At 39.7% G+C, this 27887-nt stretch overlaps 1 protein-coding gene across 6 annotated transcripts in view; it reads left to right on the top strand.

Annotated features, from left to right (window-relative positions):
• Positions 1 to 27887, top strand: part of RBMS3 (RNA binding motif single stranded interacting protein 3) — an 889171-nt gene that overhangs the window by 749396 nt on the left and 111888 nt on the right. For 4 of the 6 annotated variants that reach the window (XM_045297515.1, XM_045297513.1, XM_004704042.2 and 1 more), the window contains 2 exons: positions 14691 to 14787; positions 17064 to 17114. In XM_045297515.1, coding sequence (XP_045153450.1) covers positions 14691 to 14787; positions 17064 to 17114 — 148 coding nt within the window. The remainder of the gene's footprint in view (positions 1 to 14690; positions 14788 to 17063; positions 17115 to 27887) is intronic. The other 2 variants (XM_045297514.1, XM_004704045.3) reach the window with 1 other exon arrangement.

Here is a 27887-nt window from a genome sequence, read left to right as displayed (position 1 = left end):
CAGAGAAACTCATGAATAAAAGAGTTTTATATAAAGGTTAAGTGCACATCAAGAAAATATTCCAAACCAGTGCTGCCCAAGCCCACAAGTCCAACATTAGCCCATATGTCCGACACCAATCCACAACGTCCTCCTCCATCTCACAAAACACATGCAATGATTCTGACGGCAGGAAGAAAACCGAGTCAGTGAAAGGGTAATCATCTCAGCGCTGGCAGGGATCTCCACACGGCTGCTTCAGGGTAGGTCCATGCGGCTTCTCCTTGGGGATGTCTAGCAGGAAGTGAGCCTTGCCAGCTGAAGCAGGGAACCGCTAAGGCAGCTGCACCCTGATCTGACCATCATAAAGCAAGAGACCTGAGAACTAGAAAGGCAAGACTCATCAAGCCATTCATCCCTCTGACCTTCAGTTAACCTGACATGTGTTTATCAGCCAGGTTGGCACAATAAACTAACAACCTCACTTATGCAACCACTCTGCCTTCATCAATCATGTCAGGAAGGTGAGCATCACAGAATGCCAGATTATTGAAACAAAGTGTTCTTGTGTTGAGGGAGTACTTGAGACGAGGCCCAATGTCCATCTGCTACCTTAATACTTAAAATATAGATATGAGTACATAGTTCTATTCCCCGCTTGTTATATATTAATATATTTGCATATGTACCTGTCAGTATTTAGACCTCTGTAAATGTCCTTTGCCTCCTAGTTCTTTCCTCTATTTCCTTTCTTTCCTCTTGTCCCACTATCATGTTTAGCCTTCATTTAGGTTTCAGTAATTCCTCATGGTTACATTGCCCTTGATCAAGCCCCAGCAAGCATCCCATTCCCTCCTCGCCATCAATTTTAGATCAGCTTAAATTGGTTGAAACCCCTCTTCCTATCTCCCAACTCCCTCTCTCCTGTGCACCCCACCCCCCAACCAATGGTCCCATTGTTTTCTCCTCTGAATTGTTTATACTGCCTATCTTATCTACATAGACATCTAGAGACAGTAAGAAGGACAAAAACAAGGCAAAGCCAAACAAAACAACAGTGGAAGACCAACAAAACCAAACAAAAAAGAAAATAACAACAATAAAACGAAAGCCAATGACAAAAACAAGCGGCCACCTAGCTGAGAAGCAACAAAGCTCACATGGAAGAAGCACAGCAGCCTGTGTGATTACAAGGTGTCTATAAGAGCAGGTATCAGGCATCAAAGACCCAGAACAAAAAATCAGATCAATGTGAATGAGGGGGAGTGCACAGTGGATACCCAAAGTCCGTCTGTAGACAGTTGGGCATCACCTTACAGAAGGTTCACAAGGAAGACATGAACCAGCCAGGGTGCATTATAGCACCGATGAAACATACAACTTTCCTCTAGTTCTTTAATACTTCCTTCTCCCTCATTATCATGATCCCAATTCTACCTTACAAATCTGATTCGACCAGAGCATGCACACTGCTAAAGATCAGAGCCCACAACACAGGGAATCCAGGAAATATAAACCCCTCAGCACCATTAATAAGAATAGAGATACCAGGAGAGTAAGGGGAAGGTGGGGGGTGGGTGGGAATCGATCACAATGATCGACATATAACCCCGCCCCCCAGTGGGATGAACAACAGAAAAGTGGGTACAGAGAGAGAGTGGATGATGTAAGATATGAAAATAATAATAATTTATAATTTACCAAGGGTTCATAAGAGAGAAAGGATGGATGGGGGAAGGAAAAATGAGCTGCTATCAAGGGCTCAAGTAGAAAAAAAATGCTTTGAAAATGATGATGGCAACATATGTACAAATGTGTTTGACACAATGTATGTATGTATGAATTATGATAATAGCTGTAAGAACCCCCAATAAAATGATTTATTACAAAATATATATTAAAAATCATACATCCTGTTTAAGTTTAATTCCTATCAGGATTACAAGCATAATTCCATATTAGAAAAGCAATCGATACAATACATCCCATAAGTCAAACAAAGGGAAAGAGCTATATGGTCATATCAATTGATCCCATAAAGTACTCAATAAAATTGAACATTCTTCCCTGATAAAACTCTTAGTGAAATAGGAATAGAAGAGGAATGTCTCGACATGATTAGGGCTATATATGCAAAACCAATAGCAAGAGTATGCTCATTAGAGAAAGCGCTGAGCCTTCTTTTTCAGAATGGAAATGAGGCAAGCACGGTCATCATCACTGCTCTTATTCAACATTGTACTGGACATCCTAGCCAGAGCAATAACGCAAGACAGAGAAATAAAAGGTATCCAAATTGGACAATAAGTAAAATTATTTGTAGATGACATGATCCTGTAGATAGTAAATCCCAACGGTTCTACAAGAATACTGTTGTAACTAATAGCAGTGTTATAGAGTCTAATATCAACATGCAAATATCATTTCCTCTATATTACAGAGTACTCTGAAAAAGAAATCAACAAAACAATACCTTTTACCATAGTGTTCAAATTGATACAATTCCTAGGAGTAACCTAACCAAACAGATAAAAGTCTTATACAATTCAAATTATAAAACACTACTAGAAAGGACTAAAAGAGACCCACAGAAAATGGAAAGCCATCCTGCACTCATGGATTGGAAGACTTAATATAGTGAAAACGTAAGTGATAGCTAAAGCCATTTACAGATAGAGTATAATTCCAATACAAATCATAGCAATTCTCTATTAAAATGGAGAGACTGCCAACTGCATATGCAACAGAAAGTAACTGTAACTGACTAAAGCGATAGTAAAGAAAAAGAACAAAGTGGCCTTGTATTCCCTTATATCAAAATACATGCAACAGCCACTGTAATCGAAACACATTGGTTTGAGTTCAGAGGTGTTCTAGTGACATAGTGGGATATGTGTTGGGGCGCTGCCGGCAGTTTGATACCACTATCTGCTCTGCATTCCAAAGTTGAGGCTTGCTTTTCCCCTAAAGTTTTACAGTCTCAGGAACGCACAGGAGCAATGTTGCTCGGCTTTCTGGGGTCACTGTGAGTTGGAATTGACTCGATGGCAGTGAGTTTGAGTTGCTTTGGTTTAGCAACAGACACACAGACCCAGAGGGTAAATTGAAACCTCAGAGTTAAACCTAGCCATTTGTGAGCAACTGACTGTTGACAGAGTCAAAGTCCATTAGCAGGAGCAGAGTTTCTTTAATAAATGGTGCTGACAGAACTGGGTTTCCATCTGCAGAAATATGAAACAGGACACCCATAACAGTTTAAAAAGTAACAGACTGGTTCAAAGACCTACATATTAAACCTAAATCTATACAATTCCTGGGGGTGGGGGATGTGAGGAGAAAACTATGCAAACTAGAAAAGAGGATAAAAAATATAACAAAGATGCACAACTAGATAAACAGGACTCCATGAAAATAAAATGTGTATGCCCACCAAAGGGATTTATTTTAAAAGTAAATAGCAACCTATAAAATGGGTTTAAAATCCCATAAAGGACTTATTCAATGAGAATCTAATCTCTAATATCTATAGACAATTGAAACAACTCAACAACACAAAAAGACAAGCAGCCAATCATAAAATGGGCCAAAGCCATGAACTGGACCTTTACCACAGAGGACATCCACGTATCCATCAGCATATGAAAAGAAGTTCTCAATCAGAAAGGCGAGATTCCATCTACACTGACAAAAAATGGGACTCCTAAAAAAGATAACAAATACTGGTGAGGATGCGAGAATATTGGAACCCTAATCCGTTGTTGGAGAAACTCAAAAATGTAACAGTACTTTGGAAAATGTTATAGAATCTCTGTCTAAAAACACTGGAGATAGAATTACCTGATGACCTTGCAATTCCACTCCCAGGTATATACTCTGAACCAGGGTCACTGAGTCAGTTCTGACATACAGTGCCCCCATGGACAGAGTAGAACTCCCCCTGTGGGTTTCTGAGGCTGCAAATCTTCATGGGAGCAGAAAGGCTCACCTTCCTCCCATAGAGTGGCTGGTGGGTTTGGGATGCTGACCTTGCTCTCGGCAGTCTAGCCCATAATCCACTACATCACCAGACCTAAAAATAAGGACATGAACAGGCATCCATACACTTTTGTTCAATGCTGCTTTATTCACAATAGCAAGTGAAGGGAAATGGCCACAGTGCCCACCAACCGGTGAAGGATTAGTCAATTGTGGTACACAATTACAGGGGAATACTCCTCAGCCATTGCTCCTGGTCTTGGCATACATTATTCTACTGCTTTATTTGTCTTTTCAAGTTTCCCTTTAACATCGTAGGTTCAGTTCCTTTACCTGACCATTTCTTCTTTCTGCTGTAGCTACCTGGGTGTTTTATAACTTTAGCTGTTGCTATCTGGATGTTTTTATGTGGCCCATACTAAGCTCAGTATCCTCATCCACCCTTTTTAACACAAACTAAACCAACTGAAAAGAAAAAAGCTTTCAGAAATACTACTTTTTTGAGGAATTCAGTATAAATGCTCCATATTATTGTTTCGGCAGGACGTGCTAGTTTTCTGGACTCTCTCCTACTATAGCCTTCTAGACTCAATGGCCATTGCTCTTCTTGGCTGCCATGATGTTGACGGTGACTGATGGTGAATTTATGTCTCATAAGACAGGGTTGCCTAGTATGCGTAATTCTCAAAATTGCCAACAAGTGTGTATCTCTCATGGAAGGGGTAGTGTCATCTCCTCTCTCCAACAGTTTTCTTCACCCTGTTTGTCCCTCTGTCCCCCAGACATGTTGTCCTCCTCTGTGATGAATCCCTTCAGATGATGGGCACAAAACCAGCAACTCAGATATTATTTGCTTGTGATCCTTAAAAATTCCTCTGGCTGGCTGTCATCATGGGATGGAAATAGCCTGGCCATCGACAAGAGAGTATTGTAGAGATGATGACAGTAGATTAAAATGTAACATCTGGCTTGAATGCCTAAAATATAACATCTGATTTGATCCTCTTTTTGACACATCTAAAAGTACGAGCAGTGAAAAACACAAGTGAAGGGAAATGTACGTGGATGAAACCTCTGGAGACTCTCCTCTGGCCATAGAGCAGGGATGTGAACAGCCTTGCTATCACACCCCTGCACCGGAAAGTGGATTGGGACAGTTATAACAGGGTTCAAATCTCATACTTTAGCACTTGATCTCTCTTTTGACCCATTCTAAGTTTGCGCTAGCTATTAGGATTTTGTCTTCTTTCCAATTGGGTTTTTTGTCCCTCTCTGTTTTATTTTGTTATTGTCGGTAGCCTTTTTGGCTCTTTGGTATCTTTCTTTGATTTTGGTATATGAAATCCAGGAGGGGTGAACATAAAGAGACAGTAATTGGATTAAGGGTTCCTCAGGGGTACCAAGGCAAGAAGGGTGGGAGGAAATGGAGAGCTAACAACATGGAGTTCAAGAAGGAAGAAAATGCTCTAAAATGGACTGTGGCATGTACACTGTTTCCTGATAGGACTGAACTATTGAAGTGTATGATGTTTGGATCATGTCCCAATAAAAAAATTCCACTGATTAATTCCAGAAATAGCTATCCAGTCCTTTCTTCCAAGTTAACCGTGGATTAACTTGGAAACTCCTCTGAAAGCTTTGTGCCATGGCTGACTCTGCGGGTATTTGAAATATCTGTGGCATTACTTCTAGCCTTACAGCAATGTAGAAGCCACCGTGATGTGACAAACAAACCAGTGAGTAGTGGAGTGGGTCTGTAAATATGTACAATCATGCTGGAAAGATGTACAACACTACCTAGATTGATTTAACTATACTTCTCTTGGGTAAATACCATAAGAAGTAAGAGCCATAACATGAACAGACTTACGCATTCTCATGTATATCACAGCAGTGTCTGCAATAGTAAGAAAAAGGAAATAGCCCAAATGCCTATCAGTAGAAGAATTGAGGAAGAAATGCTGGTACATACATCCAGTGGAATTACTGAGCATTGCTAAAATACCCCAATGAAACCTAAAAGCAAATCCACGACATAGATGGGCCTGCAGAACATTATGCTGAGTGCAGTCCATCAATAACCAAAGGACAAACATTGTATAAGAGAAATACTGGGGAAGGATAAAAACCAAGACAAAGGCTTTCTTACAAAAGGAAGCAGACTTTGGAGATGCCCACGGGAGGGAGTGCAAGTGGGGAATGATGAAGCAATAGACTAGAAGGTACAAACTTGGGTAAAAGGGAGATGGCAGGCCATGATGAATCAAACCGAAAAACCAAACTCGCTGCCGTCATGTTGAATTTGACTCATAGTGACCATATAGGGCAGGGTAGAACTGCCCGGATGAGTTTCCGGGACTCTTTAGGGGAGTAGACAAGCTTGGCTTTCTCTTATGAAGTAGTCAGTGGTTTCAAACTGCTGACCCAACCCAACCCAACACATAGCTACTATACGACCAGGTCCAAGAGAAGAAAAGAGAAAGAAAGGTAGTGGGGAGGTATGGAGTAGAATATGGGGATTGATGAATAGTTTGGGCTATTGAATGGGAAGTTGATATTAACTCCCCACCTAACTCATAATAAATTTCATTAAGGAAAAAAAAGGACATGCTAATCTGTCAAAAGGAAAATCTCCTGTGCATCCCTTCCCTCTCACTGGTGAGTTCATTCTGTTATCACTCTTGTCTGTACTGGATTTTCTTCTACTTGTTTCCTGTCTAACTTTCTTCCAAACCACTTGCACATTGCTTTTTGAAAAAATTTTTAAATCAAACATAATTACAACAGTTACCTACCTGTTTCCTTTCAAGTATTAACTGGCCTTCGGTAACTATAGAACATAACTCACTAACTCATAATTTACCATAATTTAACTGAAATATCTCTGGTTCTTATAATAAACCATGATGTTTTTCACATCTATGCCTTGGGGCACCTGGGGTTCTCTCTGCTAACAGGTTCAGGCATGGCGATTTTCTGTTAACACTACTCTCATTTCAAGAATTCTCCCCGCCCCCCAAATCTTACAACCTAGACTTAGTCACACAATTAGTCATGAGAGAAGCACGTAGCCGTTCAGAGAGAATACTCTAGAACCATCCTGCCCACATGGATATTCTAACTCTATCATTTGCCAGATGTGTGGTCATTCACACTAGTAGCCTTCTCTATGGAACAAACATGGCAGTCATGGTACTAACGCTAGGCATTTACATGGAACAAACGATGGCTAAAAATATAGTTGGAACACCCACCAATCTAGTTAATCTTATTAAACCTTACTTAATACAGATTCAAGTCATGTCTTTTAAATGCCCATTATATATTAAGGACCCTTGGTGGGTTTTGCGTTGGCAGTTGAAACCATCAGTTGCCATAAAGAAAAACAACAGGGAAAGGAAGGAAGATGAGGCCATCTGCCCCATATAGATGTAGAGCCTCAGACACCTGCAGGACAGCTCTGCTCTGTACTGTAGGCTTCCTGGACGTTAGATGGGCTTGATGGCAGTGATTTGGGTTTGTCTGTGTTTGAATTAGGCATAGTGAAAGACAAACCTGGTGATTGGCTGCCAAAAGCTTAGCCACGGAATTCAACAACGTGGTTCTTGTATGCCTGTGTGCCATCAATTGGGAGTCAATGCGATGACAGCTAATAGCAACAACATTATGGATAGTATACTGTTTGAGGTCATTTTGGATTAGCACAGCGATGGCAACAATGGACTAAAGCAAAGCCATGATTCTGAGGATGGCGTAGGAACGGGCAACATTTTGTTCTGTCACAAATGTATGAGATCGCTATGCGGCCGAGCTGACTCCATGAGACCTAAAAACGATCACAAAGTCATTTGGTGGATGCAAATTTCAAAAAGAAATCCTTCTCATTAACAACTAAGGGATAAATACGCAATTCTAATAATGCACAAGAGAATACAAGTAGTAAACGTCAAGCATATGAAGCACTATACAGTTTATGTGTATATTTATTTTTATTTACATGAACTAATGCTGGCAGACTCCACAAGAGATTGGTGACAATAGACCTCTGGGGAGACATCATGGTGTACTGGGAGGTAGGGCTGGGCAAGAAACTCATTTCAAACAAATAAAATGGAAACTGTTGGAACATTTTTTGAAATCAAATGAAGAACATGAATGCTGAAAGACTACAAAGGAGAGGTTGTTCGGGTGCAGGGAGGATTTGGGAAAGCTTCTTGATAGAGGTTTGATCCAAGTTTTTCCTGTGGAGTTGCCCCATATCCTAACTAAGAAATAGATTTTATTATCCTGTGAAATCATCCCGTTAAGGAGACCTGCTGATGTATAGTGGTCAAGTGCTCGGCAGCTGACCCAAAGGTCCGTAGTTTGAGTCCACCAGGTGTGCTATAGGAGAAGGGTGTGGTTGTCTGTTTGCATAATGATTAAGCCTTAGAAACCTTTTAAGGAAGTGTACTCCATCCTACAGGGTCACTAGGAATCAGAGTTGACCGGAAGGCAAGTAGCTTTTCTCCTTATCCTGTGTCTGTAAACAGAACCTGAAAGGTTCTTTGAGCAAGCGCATAGTAGTAGCTCCAATGGTGGACAATATTTCATATTCTGAATCCCAAGAATTCTACATTAAGAAGGTATAGCAGCACGAATGGGAAATACCACAAGGCCTCTAAATTTAACTCAATTATTGACTAATGAAGAGTAAACATTGTGTAGACCTGGACCGTGAGGAATTGGGTGTGCGTGGTAGGATACTTAGAAGTGTTTCTGGCCTCTGTGCACTAGACGCTCCGTAGCATATCCCTCACACTAGATGCTGGGTGCACCCCTGTAAATTGTGACCACCAAAATTGTCTCTACACAATACCACACACGGCACGTGGTGGTGGTGGCGGCGGGGCGGACAGCCAACCAGCAGGCGACGCCGGTACTGCCATTTTCCTGGATCTCTGCAGAGTAGCATGTTTAAAAATCACTTCAGCGTCACTGTTAGCTAAGGCTTTGAAGGTTGGAGCAAATAAATGTCTGCAGTGGGACAGAAGAGGACAATGTTTCATGCTTTTTTACTATTGGCTAACTTACAAACTAAAAATCACTGCCAGCGAGTCCATTCTGACTCATAGTGACCCTTGAGGGCAGAGTGGAACTGCCCCTGTGGGTTTCCAAAATGGTAACGCTTGACGGGAGTAGAGAGCCAATCTTACCCCTGGGCAGTAGCTGCTGGTTTCAAAGTGCTGACCTCGTGGTGCTCAGTCCAACTCCTCACGCCTGCACGCCCAGGACTAGCTTAGGAGGGCAAAAATGCCCATCCTCTCCCCAGAGCTACCTAGCAGCGCTCTATAATTTATTCATATGGCTCTATGTTTTTTTAGCAGTCAAGTATGAAATTCCATCACTCACAAATATGAATGTTGGAGGTGGGAAAGAATTCTCCCCGCCATATATTCACAAGCTCATCTTTCCTCCACCTTTTCATAAGGGCTGCTGTGTAAAAAGCCCCGAGATTGTTTGATTTGAATAAAATGTATTCTTGGGGGAGACGTGCAAAGGGATGTTTTTCTAATGGCATTATTTTGCCAGCTGCTTTATATGGGCATTTGATATTAAGTGATACAGAAGCCTTATCTTATTACAGTAGGAGAGGAATCTGATGTGAAGGTTATGCTGGTATTACAATAAAAATGACCAATAACTTATTAATCTTGTGGTGTTGTGTTACCCTGAGGATAGTATTCATGGGTCTGACTCTAACAATATTGCCTGTGGACATGAAACACAAGCCAGCGTTGTTTATTTCCATGTGCAAATAGGATTTTCTGTGTTTCTCTACAGTAAGGAACATTTTACCCTGGGGTTATTGATAGATCCATGTTATTTTTATTGTCAGTGAAATAAGATTTCACCATATTACTACTGACTACCAAATCCCCTGAAGATGACTCCTCTGCAGGCAATACAATGTCCCATTAAGGGCCTAGACGTGAATTTTCTGGATTTATGGGAGGCACTTCTAACTTCCAAAGAACCAAGTAACTTTTTGTACTCCTTAAAAATATGAAGTCTTCCAAAGGACGTCTGGTAACCCTATAGATCACTGAGTGAGCTTCTCTCAGCCACAATGACATTTGCTATCGCGGTCATGTGAAGCCACCCCAGAAGGCATGCACTCACCTGTCTACAGTGATGTTTCTCCAAATGACCCTTGCGTTTTGCACTCGGGTCACCAGGGGCTGTCCTGGTGTTGTAGAATATTTAGTAGACTCTGGTCGCATGCATTCCAGTAGCACATCCCCACAAATTGCAACAACCAAAGCTGTCTCCAGACGTCGTCAAATGTCCCCTGGCAGGCAAAACTGCCTCTGATTTACAAGCCCTTGACTAAGGACATAAAGGACACTTGCCAGACACATAAGGCTGTATGAATCTTGACAAAGCAGCTTCTCTGAGGAAAGGGCAGTATTCTCAGGAAAGTGTGTTAGCAGACTGCATTCCCAGTTCTATATAACAGCATTGGCAAGGCATTTATCACCAGGTACAAAAATATAAAGTCACGGTTTTCAAATGGTCTTTGCTTTGTTGTTATGGCTAAAAAGCTGTGCCATTTGTTCCCCTCTCAGTTCCCCAATAAAAAAAAGCATCTATGCTTGAAGTATCTGTTTGGATGCTCTATATATTTTCTTAGTCCGATACCTATATGACAATATTTTCAAACCATGACAGATATTCGGCATGGACTGAGGAAGAAAAAAAAAACCCTAAGAGGTGGGGAAACATATTTTGCAATTCTCTGGTCCTGTGTATTTTCTTTAGATCTGATACTACTAAGCTTCACGGTTTAAGTAAAGGGTTTCCTGTAAATTCATCCAGTTTATGTTTGGGCTTGGGAAGAGCTTATTGCAGAATACGAGAATTAGGGGATCAAGACTGTGCTGAAACCGTTCTCCCGCGTACATTCGCCGTTCTAAAGGACTGTGACGGGAGTGGCAGTAGTGGAACTCTCTGGGAAGTATGACATATCATTCTTGTTTGATGGATAGGATTAGAGCAAGAGAGAACAAAAATGCATTACAGTTCCCTAAGGGTTCCTTTTGCTCGTGTCAGTTTGCTTGGCTGGGTTCTTTCTGTTTATGCTGTCTGTTTCCCCCCTAGAATTTCCTGTAAACTCTGCCTGTCAATCCAACCCTCATTGCTTTCATTTCCAATACTCTAAATGAAATACAAAACAGAACAGCCACGCTAAGATCTGATGTGTGATTCGTCCTGGTTAGTACGAGAGGCGGAACCTGGGTTTCTCACAGAAGTGAAACCACAGCATGGTCAAGGAGATGGCCTGTCAAGAGCACCCGTCGCATCGTTATGAGACTCAGAGTAAATCTTACTGTTCACTGCCTCATAAATAAAAGCTGTCAACGATAAGTCCCGAGTGCAATTTCAATTTGCAGATCGTAAATGGAAACCATGATATTCCTAGAAAAAGATTGTTTTCCTTAGCTCCAAATATCCCTGCATGCTTAATATGTATGAATGTATTAATGAAGCTTCTACACTAAGTGTTGACTGAGGTCCCTAGTGGAGCAAGCAGTTAGCAATTTGACTGCTTATCTAAAGGTTCATGATTCAAACACACGCAACCATACCATGGAAGAAAGTTCCTGGCAGTGTGTTTCTGAAAAGAGCACACCCAAGGGAAACTCCTGCTGCAGTTCTACTCTGTTAACACAAGGGGCACTCAAGAGGTGGCCGTGCCCCAACAGCAATGGATTGGATTTGGCTTGAGTGTCTCCAGGTATGTGACCTTGTACTCTCTCATTGGAATCTCACCCACAGCTTCCTACACATGCTAGAGACCTGTCTTCTAAAGTCCCAGCGTGCTGCCATTGGACACTACGTACTGAACTCAATGTCTAATTTCCTCCTAGGTCATTCATTCATTTAGCAGCTACTTCGTAGATATCTACTGTGCTTCGGACTCTGTTCTAGACAACCATATTGATGTGTCCTCTGCTTCCTTGGAACTGACATTCTAGAGGGGGTATCCATACATAAATAAAGGGGAAAAGTGCGAAGATGATGACAGCCAGTAATAAGAGAAATGAACAAAATAAATTAGGGCAAAGTGAAAGAGAGTGGTTGGGAAAGAGGCGGTGATTGTTTTAGACATTATTTTCATTATTTGCTTTCACTAAACTGTCCTGTTTTAGCATGCAGCTAACGTAATAACTACAAAAAAGAAGGTTAGAGTGCTTGTGTTCTAGAGGGCAAGAGGCAGGAGACATGTTAGGAAGGCAGGCAGGAGCCAGATTGGATTAGCCAATACAGGGTGTTGGCATTCTGTTCTCACTACAGTGAAGTACAAAGATAAGATACGACTTTAAAAAGATAGAAACATTGTGAGTTACATTAGAGTCTCGCCATCTTTGGAGTGCATAGTAAATGTGCAGTCATTGTTTTAGTCAGAGGATGGTTGCTTTTTCTTGCATATTAATTGACTTTTAAATGTAATGTTACATAAATGAGTTTTTATAAATATATATGCACAGTCTAGTACAAGAATCAAGATACTCAAAACTAATCTCACTGCCATTAAGTTTATTGTAATTCATAGCAACCCTATGAGGCAGCGGAGGGCTGCCCTGGTGGATTTCTGAAAGTAGAAAGCCTCATTTTTCTCCCACAGAGTAGCTGGTAGGTTTGAACCGCTGACTGCAGTGAACAACTCAAGATATAATCTACTATGCCACTGGGGCGTCTAATCAAAGTACAGAACCATTATAACCCCTCCCCAAATTCTCTTATGCTGCTTAGTGAAGCACCACTCCTTTGACACTAAGACGTAGGCATCTATTGATGTATTTTCTATCTGTCCAGATTATTACAAAAATTGAATTTTATTGTATAGAGTCTTTTGAGTCGAGATGCTTTCACAGAGCGTGATGTGTGTGAGGCTTATCCCAGTGGTTGTAGGTATCAGTAGTTCTTTGTTTTTCATTACTAAGTAGTGTTCCATTGTACGGATGGACCAGTGTTGGCTTGTCCTTTCAGTTGAAGGACATATAGGTTGGTTTCAGGTTTACGTGACTTTGAGTAAGGCTACTGGACACATTGATATTAAAGTTTTCTTTTACATATAAGCTTTCATTTGTCTTAAAACATTTTTGAGTGGAACTGCTGGGCCATACGGTAATGGCATATTGAACTTTGTAAGAAATTGCCAATCTGTTTTCCAAAGTGACTGGACCATTCATTATCTGTTCCCACAAGCATTGAACGAGAGTGTTCCAGTTTTCTCTGAATCGTTTCTAATGTTTGTTTTGTTTCGTTTCATTAAAAACTTCCCAAGTACACTCAGTATCCTTTAAACTTTAACAACAAACTTAGGGGGTCTGCTGGGTATAGAGAGTAGTAAGAAGTTACCATGGAATGGGGGTGATCTTTTTTCTTACAAAACAGAGGATGATTTGTGCAATCCTTGTTGAGAGCCAGAAACACTAAAACTAAGATCACAGGTCCCCAATCTTAGATCACAGATTATAAAAATCCAAATATGAAGAAATCACTCCTTAAATCATGGCAATCTTGACACCCAAGCCCGCCATGATCAATGCATTTCTTCAGGAACTAATTCCTTCAAGGCAATCCCTGATATCCTCTATTCAAAAGACCAGCGACCTGTCCAGTGTGATGAAGTTGTAGCCCCCAAACTCAAACCTCAGTCATAGTCTATGTATATAAAAGCAATCAATATTTCCTTAGAGTATGGCAAAGTGAAAGTTTATCTACAGTATCCCTGGTACACATTGTTGTTTTCAGTTCAAGCTTTCACAGCAGTGCGGTCTTTCCTTTCTGGCCGCCGAGTGGGGTCTGCTCGATGGCTGAGCACTCTGGCTTCTCATTTTCCAGTCAGGCAAGGAGGACCAGGAGCTTACAGTGCTGCTGATGACTATGAAGGTGCAGTGAATTCGTAGATTCTAAGGAATGGGCTGAGCAGAGATAGATGCATCACTAATTTCCTCTGGTCAGCTTTCCAGAGGTATCATCCTACCTCCGATTTATATAGTGAAGAGTGAATACGGAGAACTAGAAACCAGCATTTTTTTTCAAATTTTTTGTAAGGACTCTACAATAGCATAGCACCAGTTCCTTGATGGTCTACCAACACACACACACACAAACTTATTCCCATAGGGAGATAAGGTGATAAATTGTTCCCTTGTTTTTCCTTGTCTCTTAGAGAAAGTATGTAGCTCACTGTCTACACCAGGACCTAGACCTGTAACGAGAATAAACGATTTAGAACTTTCTAGGTGCCGCACCTTCATGTCTTGACTAAGGAGGGGGTTCCGCTTGTGTCTGTGCCACATCAGCCACTTTCGGAAACCCAGAATTGTCCTTTTGCATTTCCTTCCTAGAACTGTAGAGCGGCATTTCCTTTAGATTTTTGCACATGTCTCCTCCCACCACCCCCCACCACCCCCATTGATTACAGACACTTACATATGTGTGGCATAGGAGAGATTTTTGTGTGGCCCATTGTTATTAGAGGACTCAAAGTTGTCCTTTTGTTCGCAACGATTTACTTCCCCGAGTGGGCTCAGAGACTGTGGCTCCTGTGGATGCGCCTGTGACCCGTCAGTGGGAGGCACAAGGGTGGCACGCTGTCTTTCCCCAGGAGCTCGGTAGCACTGGATTCGCAGCCAGGCAAGCCGCCGCTTCATGAATCTTCTGTTTTTGTGTTCTGTTTGCAGATTTTATTCTTCACCGTACAGTATCGCAACCAGCCGCATGATTCCACAGACATCTCTCACGCCATTCATTGCTGCCTCCCCTGTCTCCACATACCAGGTATGTCCAAGCGCCCCGCCCCTCGGGAGTGATCTCCCTTGCCCAGGATAGTCCGTCCATCCAGAGCCAGGAGGACATAATGAAAAGGAAACCCGTCTTCATACGCGTTAGTGACACCTGAATGTAATGATTTTCAAGTTAAATGAATTAGCCGATCCCCTCACGGGCCTGGTTGCATCTCTGCCACTGAATAGTAACATTTGCCATACTTTTCGTTTTCCTGTTGCGTGCTTTCAGGCCAACACTGGTGCAGCTAGCTCATGGACTACTGCGAGATGATTTTATTTTCTGTTGTTTTGTTGTTCACGAGCCTCACTGGGTTTTTGTTTGTTTGTGTTTCTTCTAAAAGCACGATTCTGGGATTCCCCTCACTCATGCCAGGATATTTTATCACGTTCATCTCATTTGTCACCGCTGCCCTGGTAAAGCTACCTGGATAGGTGATGACTCAGATTTCCTCAGCAAGAGGGAGGCTGATGACAGTGGTAAAACATTATACCTAACCCTCGCTCTTCCTTCATTCTCACTTCAAAGAGACCGTAAGGCTCTGCGTGTGAGAAATCTAGACCAGCTCAGGTTCAACGTGTGCTTTAAACCCGTGGTGGGAGCTGATGAACTTGGAGTGGGTGGGTGACTTGAAGTAGGCAGGCTTCTCCCTCGAAATATGCTCCTCCTTTTGTGTCTCTGAATTATCACATAGGATATACTCCCTGCTCCTCTCGATCTAATAGGATTTCTGGAACCGCTTTTCTGTGCAAATTAGAAAATGCATATGAATGCTGCCTGCAGGAAGACAGTCTCTAGTCTTACTGTGTGAAAGTTGTGAGAACGAGAGAGAGAGAGCGTGCAAGTGTGAGCATGGACATACTTCTAGATGTGATGCAGATGGTGGGGCGGGCGGGGTGTTCATGGGCGTAAAACTGTACTGGTGCAACAAATTCACTGGCGCTTCACCGTACTCAGCCGTAACACACTACTTCTCAGGTTGTCCCAGCTGCCAGAGCCTCAAACCTGAGATTAGATGCATTTTTGTTTGTTGGGTTTGGGTCTGATTCCCCCTGAAGCAGATCCTTTCGTTGTTTGTCTGCACACAGACTCTTGATATATGTCGGGAGGTGAATGGAATTGCATTTGGGGGTGTCCCAAGAGCTGATATCTTTATTGCCTCTCCTAGGGACTTATGAGGCTATGTGCAGATGCTGGGAGTTTTTGCACTGTCTGCAGGCCTGCCTGGGTGTAGTGTGTGTATATATATACACCCACCCATAGATATGTGTTTCCATTTTTTTCCTTCATCTTGGCCTCTGTGTCAGCCAAGACCACCCACTGAGTTCCAGGGTAGAGCACTTTGGTGTCATGCATAAACTATCCACAGAAAAGTGATTTCACTTGGGAGGGCTCTCATGTGGGATTCAGTTCCAGCTCCTCCCTTTTCTCAGAAAGGGAATCAGAGCCATTGCTTATGTGGTTGTTTCTTGCCGCTCACCGCTTCTTCTTTTCTTTGTTTTAACAATCTAAAGTGCCACTGGCAATTCCATTGAAAATTCCACCTGGAAAACCATAGGGTAGTTTCACAAGGCAAAACACAATCTTCAGGGTTCTGCTCGTGACAATCTGCTCTTATAAGCTGACTTTCCTATGTGGCTGACACAGGGTTCTGCTCAGAACAGTTGGCTGCCCCCAACCCCCACTCATTTTTATTTGCCGGTCAGATGACTATAGGAGAATAAAGTTGCAAAGAAGGTATATGACATGGGTTTAACCCAAAGCCTTCCCCCCAAACTTCTAGATAAGCTATTTCGTGCTGGACCTAACTTTAACATTAACTTCTAAGAAAGTATCACCTGAACCTTTGACATTACAATCAATGAAAAAAACATTGTTAGAAGAGGACGTCACACCTGTGAACGCTTGCCTTTTTCATTATTTGTCGGACATCTCGGAGACCGGAGTACCCTAGAGTCTCTGAGGCTTCCTAAGACTTTTTAGTCTCCATCACTAACCTCCAAATATGTCTTAAAACCCAACCTGGACCATGGAGGCATCATAGCCAGCTCTCGTGAAACAGCATCTAGTGAACACGTTATGCTTTATTATGTTTCAGAGACCTAATGAGTCAGCCCTCTGAACTTTCCTTCATCCTCGGTTTTGAGCACTAAGTAGCTGTAAAGTCCGATGGAGTCTACTTCCTAATGTCCGAGTGGGAGTCCACTGAGCGCTAGAACCACGTTGTCTCTGTGATTGCTTTGTGCTAATAAATGCTGTTTGATGCATAGGTCCAGAGTACTTCATGGATGCCTCATCCGCCATACGTTATGCAACCAACAGTAAGTGTTCTCAGTCACCTGAGGCTACCTCTTTCTATTATCCCAGTGCCAGCTTGTGTCCTGCAGAGAAGCTTTGGGGTAGAGCTTTTGTTAGACTCCATACTTCGTTCAGGCAGCCATATTTTCCAATCAAACTGCTGTTCCTGAATTTCGAACGAAAGCGTGTAGAGAGAAGGAAAAGGGAGCAAGAGAGATGATATGGACAAAGTACATTGGAGGAACTAGCAGCAGGCCTTGTGAGTTGTTGTCTACAGTTGTTAGGATTGAGACATTTCTGCTTCTTGCAAGAACTCGGAGCAATTCAGTTATTCTAGAAGGGAAGCCCTTTGGTTTCCCTTCTCTCTTGTGTGCTTGGCTTTCTTTGGATGCTTTCTTTCCATGCTTTTCTTGGGGGAATTGTAACTATCGTGAACGAGCACTGACTGTAAGGAAATAGTTGAAATGTGGCGGTAATTGTCTGCTAACAGATGGACATGTACAGAAAGACAGCAAAGTGAATGGGTATTTCTAAGTTAATTGTCACCATGATCTTTAGTGATAATTATCATCCCCAGATGATTAAAACTCTATATTGGTTAGATTTCCTATTTAGGGACCTAATATCACATTAGCCCAAAGTTTTAAATGTTATGTGTTTCATTTGCATATAGACTGACCCAATCAGGGTTCCATTGATCTTTGGTCTTCCAGGTTTTCTAGTTTATAGAGAGGTATACGTAGGACAGACAGATTCCAATTGCAGATGACTCAAGGGAGAGACAGGAGAAAAAGACTACAAGTTCTGGGACAAGTTGCTCATACTCCTGGTATGCTCGCGGGTGTGCCTTTGTTTCCTTTTCTGTCACTGGCCCCAAAGGATTCCTGGGAAGACAAATGTCAGAGAGCATATGTAAAAATAAAAAAATTTAATAGGGTGCGTTATTGTTATTATTATTGGATATGCTACTTACATCAGGACACAATGTTACCTTTTTATCCTTTCAGAGCTTTCGTTGACTAAGGTGAACAAAAACTTGTTGACATCAGGTTGATTCTGACTCACAGTGATCCAACAGGACAGAGGAGAACTATCCCATAGGGTGTCCACCCAGGGTCTCATCTCTCTCCTGTGGAACAGGAGGTAGATTTGAGCCACTGACCTTTTGCTTAGCAGCCACAGGCTTTAGCCACTGTGCAGGCAGGTCTCCTGTGTGATCAGGTATCACACATTCAAGGGTAGGAAGCTAAATACCCAGATTTGTATTTTCTGAACAAAAATGAGTCATTTCCAGGCCCTAGTTTCCATACTTGAGCTTTTTCCACTTATGCATTTGACATTCTCCTAAAATTTTGATTTTTACATTTTTTTAAATATTAAGATACACTAAGGCGCTTCAAGAAGTTCATAAAAAATAGAATGTAAAAATGATGGATTTCAGCATGGACTGTCAAACAATATATAGCACAGACTGGGTCAACACAGGAAAGGGGAAGAAAGCCTGTCAAGTTTTAAAGAGGAGACTTAAGAAAGCAACAGCCATCTTTAAGAAAGAGAGAAGTGTTCATCTGTATTGCAGCCCTGCACTGAGGTTAAGGATTATCCTCTCTTTGTGGCCGGAGGGAGTGCACATCTGGAAAAATCTGAGGAGTTTACCAGCTGCCAGTGGCAGGAAGGTTCTGTAGGGCTTCTGTAGCTGGGAGAAGGGGCAGGCTGTGGCGGGGGTCTTTCTTCAGCCGCCGCCCAAGACTTTGGTCATCTTTTACACGTGCATCCCTTGCCGTCCGTACAGCTTCAGCTCCATGCTGGAAGGCAGCAGGTCTCACGCATCTCCCTGCAGCATCAGCTCCCTGTCTTTGGTCCCCTTGAGTCTCCTGTGCAGCAGCTGCTGCCCACCAGTGCTCTGTTACTCCCTGCCACTAAATCGTGTCATGTGTTTATAGGACCACTCATTTAAATCCATACTCTTTGTGGCTGGGGTGGTTCCTGGAATCACCACCCACCACTTTGTTGTCTTTAGCATGGGACATTGGTTAAACATCATCACGTAATCAAATGTGCCACCCTTAATATTGGCCTCATGACAGTATTTCTGGTTTATATCCTGTAAATAATTTTATCAAGAGGCCCTTTTCATCTTTATCATTAATAGATTGTGAAATTAAACATTCTATGATGCTAAAACATAAAAAGACTTAAGGCCATCTATGGCAGTGAGACAAAATAACTTGAGTCTGAAAAGAATCTCTATCTCTCCTATGAAAATAAAAAAATAATATGATATGGTATAAAATGATCAAACTGAGTGTCTCTGGAAGTACATGTGGCATAATAAACATGTACATGAATGAATGAATGACTAGATTGGGCGCTCTGACTTAGGCTTTTGTGATAGAAACATTTGCCAGTTAAATGCCTTGAGTGAGAAACTTCATCTTTTGGAACCACTGTTTTTTATCTGTAACATGGGTATAAGAGCACATGATAAATTATGTGTTTTGGTTATTAAGTGAAATAAAGTACTAAATAAGTAAAATATCATTATTCTAATATTATTAGTCTACTATTATTCAAATTTAGGCTGATTATATAAAATAAGTATTAACATAAAACAAAAGCTGAGAAGAAACAAAAATCACTTATTTCTTCCACATCCATGCTGCTTATTTAATTTATATTCCCAATAACGTTAGTGAAGGTGGTCTCTGTGACTGTTAATGAAATGAATCATCTCAAGTAGTCGGCTTCTAACTAAACCATTCAATAACTAACACTAAAGTTATAAAAATGTCTGTTAGGTATCTACTTTATAACAGTAGCTGGTACGTGCTTTACAAATAAATTCAAGATGCCAATATTTGTGTCTCAACTATGTTGTTCATAATTCATAACCGCTTGCCGCTTTTCTCCTCAATCACATTTCTCCTGCCGGCACTTGCAGAAGTTTGCATGTAAAAGTCTCCCTAGCAGCCATACTACACCCTCATCACCTGCTTTAGAGGAAGAAAGTTTGCCTCCAAGATGCCCTACAGGTTCTCGCTCAGGCGTGGCTCTAAGGGCTCTAAGTTCTCGATCAGAATGGGATCAAAACAACTCTTAGGCAGCAGGCATCGAGGAGAGCAGAGCACCCTGGTCTTTACAAAGGCAGCTGAATGGTTAAAGTGGAGTGGGAACAGTGAGCGGGAAATGAAGCAGCAGAGACGAGGGAAGGAAGAGGGACAAGGACAACAGAGCAACAGAAAGCGGAAGGACAGAGCCTATTAGATTTCCTATCTAGTGACCCTGGAAAGCTGTCAAAGCCCACTTAGGGCAGCTAGAGCAGTTGGGTTTGCACGTTGTCATTGTTCTCCAGAACAGACACTGAGGAGAAAGTACTGTAAGACTAAATTAGGATTCACGCTTTGCTGTGAAAGCAAAATCGCTGACTTTGCCAATGTGATCGGTTATTTGTTTTTGCTTCTTAGCACAGGGCTCTGTACTGTGCGCTCAAGTCTCACCATTACACTGACAGCATTTTAATAGATGATGGATTGTACCAAATATCTTCCCTGCATAGCTGCATAATGTCACACTGCACTCTCCTACGAATGCACAACGGTGGAGCTCACGTTGCCCTGTATGGGACATGGTGGGAACTCTGTGTTACCAACACAGAGGAAAGACGATGGGAGTTCCAAAAAAGAAGCAGAGTTCTCTGTTCTTAAATTCTATTTCGGCTAATTTGAATCATAAATCTTTTGTTCTTCATATAGTTACTTCACCACAAGGAGAAAGGTCAGCTTTCCTTTTTACTGAATAGCAAGTGGTTATCGAATTACAGCTCTCTAAGAAATGTATTGAATCATTGACTAGATTGTTATGATGCAAGGCTGAACTCTGATTTTTTATGATTAGTAAACCCCAAATTTAAAGCTGAATAGTAAATGCAAGCTTCCCTTGTAAAACAAAGCTATTCGAGCTGCAGAAAACTTGACTTGACCTTGCTTTAGTCTCAGTTTATAGGGAATTCATTTTAGAAGTTGTATTCCCCAAAATCACAGGTGTGTTTTCTATAAAAGCACATTTGTAAATGTGCAAAAGGATATTGTAAACGGTAGAATTCTGTTCCTCAAAAATTATAGTGATCAGATACCACCTTTTTAGCTAAAACCTAAGTAGAACAAAAAATAATATCTCTTAAGTCTTCATTTTCAAAACCTTGACATTTTATTATTATTTTTAAATGTATTATTATTATTTCAATATTTTGTTGGAAGCTCCTACAGATGTTGTAACTATTCATAAATCAATTAGATCAAGCATAATTGTACAATTGCTGCTGCATCAGTTTCAAAATGTTTTCTTTCTTCTTGAACTCCTTGTTATCAACTCCCCCCACCCCACCCCCCAGGAACCCTTGTTATTATGTTATATATTAGTATTATTGTTGTTTCCTTGCTTTATACCATCCAATATATCCTACAATTCTGTTATTCATTCCCCTCAAATGGAATTATGCATTCATCATTACTATCAGCTCCCCCTTCTCCCCTTCTCCACCCTCTCTTCCCATACCCCTCAGGGAGTCATTACTCCCATTACTATTTCTGAAGGGTTATCTATCTTGGCTTTCATGCATCAAATGATCTTAACTGTACAACTGAACATACTCATATCTAACATGATTAATGAGGTAAAATAAGAAGCATAATAGTGAGGGAAAGAAATATGAAAGAACTAGAGGATAGTTATGTGTTTCATCAGTGCTATACAGCACCCTGGACTTAACGTATTTTCTGTGTGGCCCTTCTGTGAGCGACTGTCCAATTGTCTTACCGGTGGGTTTTGGATCCACTTTGTCCTCACTCCTTCATGCCTCTTGAATGCTTGTTTTATGAACTTCTGATATTTTCAAAGTACCAAGTGCAAAATCTTTTGCTTTCTAAAAAGTCAAGCTGTTAAATATGCTTGTGGGCCAAATCTCTTTTAAGTGAATAGCAAAAATAAAACACCAACCTTAACCCATATGTATGCCCTCTACTGAAAGTAAATCCCAAGGAGTGAGAATAACCTTCAAAGGGAACAGGCATTAACCTTGGAGAGCAGCCTCCTTTCCTATATACTATTAGGTAAAGTCAATACAAGAAGCAAAACAAAAGCAATTTCTGTGCCAGGGCAGCAAATTTCTTGGCCACCTTAACTACTGTGGGAAATAGTACTGGCTCTCCCACAGTGAGATGTAATTTCAAAAGTCTCCAGTAAATTATCAAAGGAATCTTAGATGACTTTAGAATAAGAACAAAAAACTTTAAATAATGGAATTAATAGACTTATAAGTCAGAAAGGCATCAAAGCCCTCCCACCAAGAACTCCTCCCCATCAATTGTGCTCTCTGTAAACGAACTTATTAAAGCCTTATGTTACCACCCAGTCATGATCTAAACATACAAAAGTATCTATATGCACATGTGTAAATTGTGTGTGTATTTAAAATATATACACAATGTTATTCTATAAATCTTGCAACTTACTTTCTTACCCCACAGTAATAAAACATCCAGAATGTCAAAACATTCAGGTCGCAATAGCAACATCATCATATGCCTTTGTGTAGATGCAGCAAACTGTAGTTAACCAGGTTTTTCTTCATAGCCTTTTAAGTTGCTCCTAGTATTTGCTCATGAGCTCAGGGTTGTAATTTGAGCATTTGTGGGAAAGTAAGAATAGGATGCATTTCTGGAACAGAGTATATGTCTAGGTTTGCACTTGACAGTGATTATTATCAATTTGCATGGTAAATGAGCGTTTTTATTTCCCCATGGCTTCAATTAACACTGGCGACCTATGTTTTAAATACTTGGCTAATATGATGGTGAATGGTATCCCATTGATATTTTACTTTGATTTCTGTAGGGTTCGAGCTGTTGAGCTCGGGTCATACGTCATTGCCCTTTTCTCCTTATTGCATGTTAATTTGCTTTGTGTTTTCTTTTGGGTGACGGAACCTTTCTTTTTATAAAAAACCTTATAGCGATAAGTTAAGATCGTCATACCCAAACTCACTCCCTGCTATCCAGTCAACTGAGACTCATAGCAAGCCTACAGGACAGAGTAGAACTGCCCTAGTGGGGTTCCTGGACTGTAAATCTTTACTGGAATAGAAAGTCTCATCTTTCTCAGAACTGCTGACCCTATGGTGAGCCGCCCAATCTTGTAACCCATGATACCATAGGGGTCCTTCTAACATGGTCATAGATACATTTAATGCTTTGTTGGTTAATATTATTTTTAATTATATTGTTTTTGCCTTATGGGATTTTAATATTTATGTGTTCAAATTTTTCAGGCTTTCCCATTAGAGCATTTTTTATTTTTTTCAAACCATGTTTTTTTTCTCAGCTACTCAGTTTGCCATTGTAGTTCAAAAGCAGCCATAGACTATACCTGAATGAATGGGAATCTCTGAGTTGCAATAAAACTTACAGAAAGAGAGTCATGAACGTGTTTAGCTGCTAGGTTATATTTTACCCACCATTGCTTTTAGAGCATTCGGATCCCAACACTTTCTCCACTATAGAGATTTAAATGTTGTGTATTCTCTTACTGTGTTTACAGAATAATTTCAATATGTATTATATTATTTTCAATATTTGTTACTTTGGGAGTTTATCTTATATTATGAAATTATGATCCAGATTTTAATATTTTCCCCCAAATGACTAACCAAATACCATGACAACTTCTACCTGATAAGTCATTTATATTTTCACCATTGATATAAAATTTTATGACAATATTTATGATTCTATAAATATTTTTGTATTGCTGATAAATTTCTGGATTTCACTGTATTCTATTGGTCTATTATTTCAGTTATTAAAATGTATAGACCTTATAGCCCTGGTAGGATCTGTCACTGGCATCGTTTTTTATGTTTCAAAATCATTATTCATGAATATTAGTATGGTTTTATGAAGTTAAAATATCCACTAAAATGTTGACTGGAATAATTTTAAATTTATATGATTATTTATGAGGTATTTAACAGTATGGCATATTGGCATTGTTGTACTTTACTAGGGAAGAAAGAAGGATGTCTCTCCATTTACTCAAGATTGTTTTTTTCTTTAGGTACTTTCAGAGAGCATTAACCTTGCTCCATACTCAGATGTTCTTCACATTTCTCGAATGTTTCATTTGGTGTCTTAATCATTTGTGACCAGTGCTGTTGTGCTTCCTTGAAATTTTATTTCTCACTGGTCACTTTGGCACATAGAAAAATAATCTATTTTGGATACCAATTTAATTTATCTTAAATTAAAAGTAGTCTTTATTCAAAAAAGGCTTGTTCAAATTTTGGAAAATATAAATAAGCAACAATATAAATACTAAAAAACACGTATTATTTTTCTTGTCCAAAGATTACTCATGTTAACATGTAATGGCATATATTTCCAGATTTATATATGTATTAACTGAAATCTCTCTCTCTATTTCCATTTACACATAGACATCATTAAAGGGATCAGAGAATAGCAAGATACATAAGCATATATTTTAAGTGTGTGAACATGTGTGTGTATGTGTGTATGTATGTGGAGAGCTATAGATATATTTCTTTCCCCCCAATGAGATCACATTGCTTATACTATTGTGAAAAAATATTTCAACTGTGGTATTAAAAACAAAGTTCTCTGAAACGCAAAATTTCTTAATTGCTGCTTGAAAAGTTCATTATAGTTTGTCCACCCAAATCTGGTTCTAATCTCTGACGGCATATTACAGCAGGCTGTGATATCCTTGAGTCTCTGGACATGGCATAGCCTTTCTCTGCCTTTGTGCTCAGAACAGACAAGCTTGACTGCCCAGCCGAATGTCCCACCTTTCGGTATGCGGGGCTGATTCTTCATGGCGGTGTGTACACTGCTCTTCCAACCTATGTATGGGAAAAAATCCAACCAATTATTTTTCTTAATTATTTTATTGTTTCCAATAGCTGCTTTTGTTGATTGTTTGGGGTTTTGCAGGTGATCAAAAATAATATATTTTCTACCGTACTTCATATATCCAGTTTTCTTGCACAATTGCTTTTTAGTGCATTCTTTTATACCTTACCATATGAGAATGGTACTATAAAAAGCTTTTTTAAAAAAATCAACATTAGGCATTGAATTTACCTGAAAAGCTTTTGAAAACTACTAAGATTCTCTTTTTTCCATCTTCTTATGCGTCTTATTTTGTGAATTTATTTTCATCATATTATAATTAATATTATCAAAATTTTTCGTAAGGTGCAATCACTCTATATAGAAAGAACTCTAGAGAGTCTATGGTCATAATGTAGTCTTTAAAAGTGCTCTTCTATCATACTTACTGATACTGTGGTTTTGACATAAATATCAATGAAATATACAATTGCTTTCTCTCTTAAGTGTCCTTTTTCCCCTGTATGAATCAGAATTATAAGGCTATCATAAAATAATAATTTGGAAGAGTTTTTTTCCCTCTAAATGCTAGGAGTATATTAAATAGTATTATAAATAGTATTTTTTATAAATAGTATTTTTGAAGGTTTAAAAAGATTCACACTTGACGATAACATGACTTTGGGGATAGTTATATTCATTTCACCAAAACCAGTATTAAGAAGTTATTTATTACTACTTTGAAATATAATTCTAGTGGGAAATATCTAATAATCCCATTATGGATTTATGACCATAATGTCAGAGCCTTTTAAGGGTTTGTGAATATAAGACCTGATTATTATGTCTCTATTACATTGTTGCACAGTTTATAATGTAGTTGATAAAATATTCAAGACAATTGTATTGTAAAATGTGTAATCTTAGCCAAATTAACATTATTGATGGTTTAACTATTAGTTGATTTTTTTAGAACTTATGGATCTAAATATAGTATGAATTAAAGGTAGTTATCAATTAATAAGTAATTGTTATATATTAGCATTTGTAGATCAACAACTTGCAATTTGTTGATCTTTGGGAAATATTTCCCTCAGATGTTCTCTTGAGTTCTCTTCCTTTCCTGAGGACTTTGCTAACCCATCAATGACTCTTCATCTTGGAAAATATAGAATCTTGGGTTTAATGAAAAAATAAGCAGTAATATAGATTTAGCATTATGTGTTGAATATTCTAGGTGTTTTTGATCAAGAAGAAGCAAGGAATAATCTGCCCTCAAGTGTATAGAGTAATTGTAGATACAATTCTTACATCCATAGGAAACTTAAGTTTACAAGAATTGTCTCAATAAAAACATATCAAATATTTAGTAATTGCATAAAATTAAATTGAGATGTATCTATGAATAGTTAAGGACAGAACAGAACAAAGATATAAACATGAACTTAAAAGATAAGTTATGTTTATATGTTAAAGACAAAGGATTACATTTTATTTGTTTTCAATTTTACACTCAACAATCCAATTATTCATTTTACATTCAATAATCTATACATCTTGTGTCTCAACTCACTTATTGCAATTCCTTAATGTGCCCTCATTTACTTTTTATTAGAAGTTGTAGATTAACAAATATAGTTGAGGTAGAAAAAGTGTGTGTGTATATATATGTGTGTGTGTGTGTGTGTGTGTAGTTGTTGTTGCTGATGTTAGGCACTATCATGTGGGTCCAAGTCATGGTGACTCTATGCACAACAGAAAAAACACTGCCCTGTCCAACACCCGCCATCCTTACAATCATTGTTGTTTGAGGCTGTTGTAACCACTGCAGCAATCCAGCTCCTTGATAGTCTGCCGTTTTCCCCTGCCCTTGTGCTTTACTAAGCATGATGTCCTTTTCTGGAGAGTGGTCTTCCTAATAAGACATCTAAAATATAGGAGTCAACATCTCTCCATCTTTGCTCTAAGGGGCATTGTGTCTACTTCTTCCCAGGTAAGCTTGGGCCCTTTTTTTTTTGGTAGCCTACAGTACTTTCAATATTCTTCGCCAACATTGTAATTCATATACAACAATTGTTCTCCCTAGTGCCTTCCTTATTCATTGTCCAACTTTCAACATGTGAGTTGCTTGAAAAGAGCATAGCGTGGGTCAGGGATACCGTAGGTGAAAAAGATACAAATAAAACATGGAATATTATTTTTCAGGAACAAAGGGGCAAATAGCTTTCATTAAGTGAACAGATTTGTGTTAAGAAACAAAGGAAATATCTAGTGGGAAAGGTGAATTGTGATCTTTTAGAATAGAGCTTTTATTAGTTAAATCTGGAAGACTTTCCTACACACTTTTTAACTCGGCAGTCCAAAACTATTGTCTAGGATTTAGGCTTACTTTGGAAAATATAAAACAGGGTGAAATTATTTCACTTGTATGTGTGAACACATAATATCTTCCACTGAAGTAATGGAGGAATCAATCACAAAAGGGGGAAAAATTAAACTGTGCTGCATTATAAAAATGCCATTTTGAAAAGCCTGTGTAACAAAAATATTTTATATCCATAGAAGTCTGATTTTTTTTTTCTTCCACGTTGATATTCTGAAAGCTTCTTGGAGGGACAGTCTCCTGAATCTAAGATACTTGCTGCCTAAGCACAGCAATGGCTCACAGCAGCAGGGATGCCAGAATCCTTTTAAACCCCCAAATATGCTTTTAATTTTTTAAAAGTTTGATATCTTAGTAATTTGAAGTTACCAAGTGATAGGCACCCACCATATAACCAGACAATCAAGAAGGCTACTTTTCCATATCCAGTAATTTTTAAAATGCCACTAATTGAAATACCCCAGCTTCGTATTGTAGGAATGCATGAAAATATATTCTTGTGTGGTATG

Source organism: Echinops telfairi, unplaced genomic scaffold (genome assembly GCF_000313985.2).
Source record: "Echinops telfairi isolate 266 unplaced genomic scaffold, ASM31398v2 ScPeMD7_7420;HRSCAF=8458, whole genome shotgun sequence".
Classification (NCBI taxonomy): Eukaryota; Metazoa; Chordata; class Mammalia; order Afrosoricida; family Tenrecidae; genus Echinops; species Echinops telfairi.
This window is presented reverse-complemented; position numbering and strand designations above follow the sequence as displayed.